The following is an 8,283-nucleotide window of genomic DNA, read 5'->3' on the forward strand; positions in this document are numbered from 1 at the left end:
TACATGGTCAAAAATATTTTGAGACAGTGATCGCATAGAGGGTTCCTATCATTCATTCCCGGATCTTCCAGGCAAGAATGACTCAACATTTTGGAAGAATCTCAGAAAGGATACTGGGAGAGGACTCGGGTAAGCATCATATATGGAGGACAGAACTTGACATTGCTCAGACAGAGTCACTTTTAACTAGGACCCCAAGATTTCTCAAGACAGGAATAAGGGCTGTGGACAGCCCTCGGGGGTTCCCTGGGCTTCTCTCTCTATCTCTTTTGGCACTGCTTCCTGCAACTTCTTTCACTTAATTGTGTCCCTGTGGACTTTGCTGGTCTCCTGTGTAGGATGGGGCTGGTAACTACTCTTCACGAGGCTGTGGGGAGATGCCTAGCAGAGTGCCAAGGGTCCCCAGGGGCAGCCTAGGATGGCGACCACACTATTCGTTAACTCAGAAAAAAAATGGTCCATTATACAATTGTAAACACCTTGCCAAGTATAGCAGGGAATGAATATCAGCTCCAATTCTGTGCTCAGGACTGGCCATGCTGGTGTGCTTCCATTTTCACCCATGGCTTCAGGGAACAGTGCATGATCCTAACTTGTTTTACTGATCCAATCTCAGAGAGAGGAGTTCAGTTTCAGGAGTCTTTGTAAAGTCCTCTTAAGGACTACATCACACTCCACTAATAGCTCGCCTGTATTTCACGTCCTCCTTCTGACAGTCCTCCTTTTCTTTCATGTCTTCAGTGCTGGGAATGGAACGCAAGACTTGGCACGTGCTAGGCTAGGCAAGCTGCTCCAACATTCAGCCCCTGCCTTGTTCTTTCTTGTCTCTTTAATGCTTCTTTCCTATCTGCATGGTGAGCTCTCCCCAGCCTCCAGCTGGGGTGATGTCGGAATCCAGTGGGGGGTTTCAGTGATACCTGACAGCCTCCAGGTCTTTCCTTGGGAAAGAGGGACCCCTGATCACTCTCGCACTGTCACTTCCATTTGTAGAGCCAAGCAGCCAAGATGATCACTGGAATATTTGACTCATGCACAGTGACCACATGGCAAGTGGGGGAAAGATGAATGGAAAGAAGGGAGGGAGAAAAGGGGGGAAGGGGAGGAGAGGTAAGAATTGTGTAAAGAGGAATAAAGGAAGAAAAGAGAACGAGGGAAGGGGGAGAGAAAGGAAGTAGGGAGGAGGATCTTTGTATATCCAAACCATGCAGTTCCTGCTCCATAAAATTCTTTTGTTGTGCAGCCTCCTACTAACCCTGCAAGATCTAAGCAGCATCTTCCTCCAAGTATCCCTACAACTGTATGGCCTTCCTTAACCTTCATGTCAACCCCACGAGGGGCACTTGTGACTATGTTTCACAGGCAGGGAAGCCAAGGGTTGGGAGGTTCCAACTATTGTCTAGATGTACTTCATCCTTAGAGAAGATCAGCACAGACTGACAGGCCACCCATCTCCCTCTGAGTACCACCTCTCCAGAGCCAGAGAAGGACCTGGGATCTGTGGGTGGCCCGTCTTACCCAGAAGGCATACCATTGGCTGCTCAGGAACGGCATAGGCAGAAATTGACCTCTCTGCCAAATGCCAAGCACACAGAGCCAAGGGACCAGCTTCCCCCCTCCCCACTTCAAATCAACCCAGAGACATCCCTACCCCGCTTCTACCCCTCCTCCATTTGCTTATGAGGTAGTTCTTTGCTTTCTGACCACTGTCTTCCCATGGTTCCCTATTGTCCTAGAGAAGTCCACACCTGACTCAGCATTCCATCTAACATCTGCAGTCTTCTCAAGTTGCAGTTTCCATCCTTCCTGGGGTGGAGTGTCCCTGCTGTACTATCCATAGAGATGACTAGGGACTCCTTAGATTACACTGGACAGTTGGTGCTTGGATTAGCACCAGGGGTGCTAGCTGATTTGTCTTGTGACATGCACGACACCTGTCAGCTGCTGAGAGCAGCATGTCGTACCAATTTCCCAAAGGCCTCGGGCTCTTGCTCTCCCATCTGCTATCTTAACTACCTCGGCTGGCATGTGTGTTCCCAGCCTCTCCCTCTGGCTCATCTTAGTCCACAGGCCTCGGCTCTGCAAACATGGCTTGTTCAGATGTGTCTCCCCAGGGTGCTCCATTTCAGCAGGGCAGGGTTTAGGCCCAGAGAAGACCCTGAGCATAGGCAACTTAGGCAAGTCTTCCTGCTGTGTGTTGCAGGAACTCTCCAAGCTGGGCTTAGGAGTGGACACTAACACAGAACTTCGAACTCTGCAACTGCCTGTGGATTACAGGGAGGTGAGGCAGAGGCTCACCACAATCTGGGAGGATTTTCAGCCACAAGTAAGTGACGCTTGGAAAAACGTGAGCCTGGGAGGCTGCTCATGTGCCAGGGCCTAGGAACTTTTTGGACCTTGTTCTAGGTTTGATTTGAAGGCTGGACTGCACCTTTCTCTTTGTCCCCATCACCAGTGTGAAGCACAAGCTTCTGACATAAAATTCTGGGTTTCTACATTAATTATGCTGAAACATGGGGTAGGCAGATCTTACAAGATGGCTGGGGTAGAAATGGAAATGGGCTTTTTTTTCCCCCTGAGACAGAGTTTCTCTGTGTAGTCCTAGCTGTCCTTGAACTCAGAGAGACTTGCCTGCCTCTACCTCCTGGGAGTAAGAAATGTGAGTCTCATTTCAAGCCAGGATTCAGGGATAGTTCACACCTAAGAGAGAGGCTCTGCATTAAGTCCCATTTATGGCTGTGCTGCCGGCTGTTCTAAGGGACTTAAGCCAAAGAGCTTTTGGGCCTAGGAAAGGTGATAGTCCACCCAGGACCAGCCCACCTTCAAAGCACCCTGCCAGGGTCCTGGTGTGATGGCATCCACCTTTAATCTCTGAGGGGCTGGAGCAGGTGGATCTCTGTGAGTTTAAGGCCAGCCTGGTCTACATTGTGACTTCAAAACTCCATTTCAAGCAAATAAAAGCATTCTGCCTACATAGTAACTGAACATAAGCATTATCTAAAAGGGGGATACAAATGTCCATTTTCCCAAAGGTAACAGAATGGAGATCAAGCACAGCACCCTGTGGAAAGACTCTACCCAAAGGCTGTATTTGGTGCTATCCTCTGCAGCTATTTTCAAAAGAGGCTATATAAAGTCTAGTAAGATTTGATTAGACTATGGCTAGCCTTCTTTATGAAAGTCACATTAAAAAGATGTGTGATTCTGTTACAATAAATCTTTCCACCAAAGGCCACCGAGCCCCACCGCCACGTGTGCACTTTACGCCAGCTGCCTGCCCGAGTTAGGCCCAAATTAATACACAGAAACTTGTATTAGGTTTAAATGCTGCTTGGCCAATGGCTAAGATTTCTCATCTGTTAGCTCAGTCTTATTTATCATAAATCTTATATTTTATAAGACTTATCTTATAGAGGATGCCTTCTGCTGGCACCCTCTCTTGCTGGTGGCTCACATGGTACGGCTGGAGGATGTGTAAGGGAAAAGGGACACTTCCTGTTTCTCCTTGCTTAAATATTATTCTCCTTGCTATGTCACTTCCTGCCCAGATCACCACTTGATTTTGCTAAAATCCAGCCCCCCTACCCCCATCATCTTAGATACCTGCTTGCCCCTGCTCACCCATGGGGAAAGAGAGCACACAACCTTGAAAGAGCCATTTGAAAACAGGAAAGTACTTAAATGATTTCTATCGACCCAAAGAAATGTTTGTTTTGCTCCAGCCCCATTAATTAGGGGACCAGTAGGGATCCTGGGGTTCATAGTGAATTTGGAGCTTGATATGTTTTGTACCCTGGAGCTGGGTTCTTTCATGGCTCAGCTTTTCTACACATCTAGTGATCTGGTGTCCTGGGATTTCTGATATGTGTGTTCACACAGCTTGTTGTGCATGTGGGCATGGACACTTCCACCAAGGCCATCTTTCTGGAACAGTGTGGCAAGAACCGAAGTTATCGGGATACAGACATACGAGGCTTCCAGCCTGAGGGTGGAGTGTGCCTCCCTGGTGGCCCGGAAGTGATGCTGTCTGTTATCAGCATGAAGGAAGTCTGCCGACGTGTTTCTGTTGAGGATGTTGAGGTGGCCTTTTCCCGAGATGCGGGCAGGTACGCTTCAGGTGTCCATGTGACAAACAGATATGAGAGAGGGAATGTCCTTCAGAGTCCCTTCTCTCTCCTTAGGATGTTATCCTTTGCTGTCAAGGTGGCTGCTTTGGTCATAGGGATCCCCTGAGTTGCATTCTTTGTCACTGGCCCTGCAGATTAATTTATCCTCTTCTCCAAACACTGACAGCCCCTCCCACTAAGCATTTTGTCCTCTCTTCAAGGACTAAAGAAATGCCTGAGTGAAGATGCAAGTGAGAGTCACTGTGGTTAAAGGTGCTTTAGCATTAGCTGTTTGAAAGTTTGGTTCTGGGCTGGCGAGATGGCTCAGAGGTTAAGAGCACTGACTGCTCTTCCAGAGGTCCTGAGTTCAATTCCCGGCAACCATATGGTGGCTCACAACCATCTGTAATGAGATCTGGTGCCCACTTGTGGTATGCAGATATACGTGGAAGCAGAATGTTATATACATAATAAATAAATAAAATCTTAGAAAGAAAGAAAGAAAGAAAGAAAGAAAGAAAGAAAGAAAGAAAGAAAGAAAGTATCAATTCTGCCCTGACCACTTGCTGGCCATTAGACTGAGACCAAGATCCAATATCTGTCTCTTGTGTTCTTAGCACTGTGTCTTTTCTCTAGCAGAAGAACCAAACTCAAGGGGTAGTTCCCTCATGCTTTATGAACACTGCACTTGCCATGTCTGGAAGTGACAGGGTCCCAGGAATAATGGGGGGTTTCCTGTGGTTGCAGGTATGTCTGTGACTACACCTACTACCTGTCTCTGTACCTTGGAAATGGGCACGCAGCCCTCCTCCACGTCCCTCCGCTGACAAACTGGCTCCCAGCCAGCCTCCTGGGCAAAGCCTTGCAAGTTATCATCCAAGAAATGCTAGAAGAAAGTTGGGGAATCCAGTCTCAAAAGTATAGCAGCCAAAGGGAAGCAGCAGGGGGATGCCGCCTTTAGAGGAAATGACACCCTAGGTGGACAAGCCAGCTGTGCCATGAGAGGCTCTGAAAGAGTGGCTTGTGAAACAAGTCACATGGCTAGGGGTGTGTGGGGGGGGGGTTGGGGGGAATCATGCCACAGAACAACAGAGTTATTTTAGTGTCCAAAGCAAATGAAAAGTTCCAAAGGCAGATGCTTCCCAAGGGATTAAATAACTGGAGCTATGACTTTCAGGACAATTGTGTTGCAAGCCAGTACTTTCTCTTCCAAGGCTGAGTGGTCCTTCCTAGATTGGGGATGTCAGAGTTGCTTCAGAGGTTCCAGAAATGGAGATGTAGTCCTGGCTCCAGAGACCCCAATTCTGGTCCCTAAGCTTGTCATTTAGGTCTTCAGAATGACTCTGGGGCCAACCAGTCTCTAGTGTTTGACTTTCTCCTCTCTCTCTCTCTCTCTCTCTCTCTCTCTCTCTCTCTCTCTCTCTCTCTCTCGTACCACTCTCTCCTTATCATTTTAATAACTTTTTTTTTTTTTTGGTTTTTTGAGACAGGGTTTCTCTGTGGCTTTGGAGGCTGTCCTGGAAGTAGCTCTTGTAGACCAGGCTGGTCTTGAACTCACAGAGATCCGCATGCCTCTGCCTCCCGAGTGCTGGGATTAAAGACTGGACGCCACTACCGTCTGGCTCCATTTTAACAACTTTTAAGTGAACAGTTCAGTGGTGTTTATTTCATGCACTCTGCTGGGTGTTCATCATCACAGTGTATCTCTAGAAGTTTCTCTACGACCATTTGTTATGGTTTGATTGTGCAATGCTACTCCAGGCTGGTGTGTTTGAACCACTTGGTGGTGGTGTTGTGGAGGGCTGTAGAATCTTCAGGTGGTGGAACCTTGCCTGAAAAAGTGACTTACTGGCAGCAAGCTTCCACACTTTTTGTCTTCCTGCACTTCCTTTCACTCTGGATTCCTGAAAGCAGATGAAATGTGAGTAGCCTGTCTCCTGCTACCGCCACTATGGCTTCCCTTTGAACTGTACAGCAGAACAAAACCTTTTCTCCTGAAATTGCGTTTGTTCCAGCACCTTGCCACAATAGTAGGAAAAGTAACGATTATGCCAATAGTTCCCTATTGTTTCTCTTCCTCAGCCTTTGGCAAGCACCACTATACCCTCCATCTTTATGACCTGCAGGAGTCATGAACCTAATGTAAGTGGAGCCTTACATTATCTGTGTCTCTAGTTTCACCTATGTGGTAGCACACAACAGGATCTCATTGCTTTGCAAGGCTGAATAGTATGCCACTGTATGAATACAGCACACTTGTTTCCCCCCTCCATCTATAAATAGTCACTTAATAAATGCTGCCGTGAACACCGATGTCTGAGTATCTGCTCGAGTCCCCGATCTTCAGCTCTGTTTTTTGTTTGTTTGTCTATATCCAGATGTGGTGGTTTGAATAAAGATAGCCCCCATAGACTCATAGGAAGCAGCATTATGGGAGTACTTGTAGACTTGTTGGAAGAAGTGTGTCACTGGGGGTGGGCTTTGAGATTTCAGAAGCTCAAGCCAGGCCCAGTGGCTCCCCGTCTCTTCCTGCTGCCTGCGGATGCGGGTGTAGTACTTGCAACTACCTTTCCAGCACCATGTCTGCCTACATGCCACCATGCTTCCTGCCATGATGATAATGGACTACACATCTGAACTGTAAGCCAGCCCCAATTAAATGCTTTCCTTTATAAGAGTTGCCAGCAGCTCTTCACAGAAATAAAACCCTAAGACATCAGAGGTGAGTGGCACCTGGGAATTTTGTCTAGCTTTGTGAGGGGGGTGCTATACTGTTTTCTACAGTGGTTGTACCACTATTCCTTCCCACTGGATGGGTTTGCTCAGAAAGCTAGCTCAGGAGTTGGATTTGAAAGCCTCCCCCCCCCCCCCGCCCCGGCCCAGGGCGAAAGCTTGATGCAAATGTCAGGAGGCTTTATTGCAGTTGTTTAACAAGCTAACCCTATGTTTTGCTCGGGCCTTTCATCCACCCACCATGGCAGATGGCTGGGAAAAGACCCTGAGAAGCCACAGGACCGAGATCTTATAGGGCAGTGTAAGGGGAGTGTCTAGGGGTATGCACAGGCTCAGGATTGGTGTGCCTCCAGGCTTGGAGGGTTTGCCCTGTGTTGATTGGTCAACTGGTTGTTATGGACCATAGGCCCTTCCAGGGTGGTTGCTATGCTTTGCTTGTCATTGCTGTGCACTTGTCCTTAAAGCACACCCAGAGCCGTAAAGCATAGCACTACCAGCTAACTTCTGATTGGTTCCTTGTCATGAGGCAGGCATCTGACCTCCTAGTGACCAAGGCAAGGTCAGGTAAGCACGTATTAGACTGTTATGGCTGCCGAAATGGGGAGCTGGTCCCTTCAGATTTAGTTGTTTATCATCAACACTGTCGGGGGCCCATAAAGATGGCTCCTGTTCATCTTGCCTCAAGGTCAGAGAGTTCAAAACTGTTCTTAGTAAGTCAAAAGGCCTAAAGGTCTAAGGCTTGGCTACTGCAGGATGTTTTTGTCTGTCTAAATAACAACAGATTTGGGCTCAGGTGTATTTACTCTTGACCCTGAAGGCAAGATAACAGGTGTGGTTACCAAATGCTTGGAGGACTAAGGGAAGAAAGTTGTTTGCTCCTTATACATGATAATAGAAGTCTTCTGCCACGTCTGCCTTTTGGTTGGGGTACTTAAGAATGTCAAAGAATAAACTTGGGGCATTCAGTATTCACTGATTTACCCTCCTGATCAAAGTAGCTACTAAACACTGGACAACTTCTTGTCATGTTGGTATGCTCAAAACCACTGTTTGCACTGGGTCTTGGTGGCACACGCCTTTAGTCCCAGCACTCGGGAGACAGAGACAGGTGGATCTCTGAGAGTTCGAGGCCAGCCTGGTCTCCAGAGCAAGTTCCAGGATAGGCTCCAAAGCTACACAGAGAAACCCTGTCTCGAAAAACCAACCAACCAACCAAACAAACACAAACAAACAAAAAACCCCACTGTTTGCAGCTGGGTAGTGGTGGCACACACCTTAGTCCCAGCACTCAGGAGGCAGGTGGATCTCTTTGAGTTCAAGGTCAACTGGTCTACAGAGCCAGTTCCAGGACAGGCTCCAAAGCTACAAAGAGAAACCCTGTCTCCAAAAACAAAACAAAAACAAAACAAACCACTGTTTGGTACTTATGTCTGGAAAAAAAAAATCA

At 47.6% G+C, this 8,283-nt stretch overlaps 1 protein-coding gene across 1 annotated transcript; it reads left to right on the forward strand.

Moving 5' to 3' along the window:
* The first annotated feature begins 3,506 nt into the window (after positions 1–3,506).
* Pgpep1l (pyroglutamyl-peptidase I like) lies at positions 3,507–5,097 on the forward strand. The gene is made up of 2 exons (XM_035441382.1): positions 3,507–4,103; positions 4,851–5,097. Exons 1-2 carry the CDS (start codon positions 3,895–3,897, stop codon positions 5,062–5,064), a joined length of 423 nt encoding a protein of 140 aa, XP_035297273.1. The 5' UTR covers positions 3,507–3,894; the 3' UTR covers positions 5,065–5,097.
* Positions 5,098–8,283: the final 3,186 nt, after the last annotated feature.

Source organism: Cricetulus griseus, chromosome 3 (assembly GCF_003668045.3).
Source record: "Cricetulus griseus strain 17A/GY chromosome 3, alternate assembly CriGri-PICRH-1.0, whole genome shotgun sequence".
Taxonomy (NCBI): Eukaryota; Metazoa; Chordata; class Mammalia; order Rodentia; family Cricetidae; genus Cricetulus; species Cricetulus griseus.

What these genes read in the sequence shown, in the direction of transcription:
- Pgpep1l (XM_035441382.1), top strand. Translation starts at nt 3,895, where the DNA reads ATGGACACTTCCACCAAGGCCATCTTTCTGGAACAGTGTGGCAAGAAC. An exon ending in TTTTCCCGAGATGCGGGCAG is followed by an intron (nt 4,104 to 4,850) that starts GTACGCTTCAGG and finishes CTGTGGTTGCAG; the next exon opens with GTATGTCTGTGACTACACCT.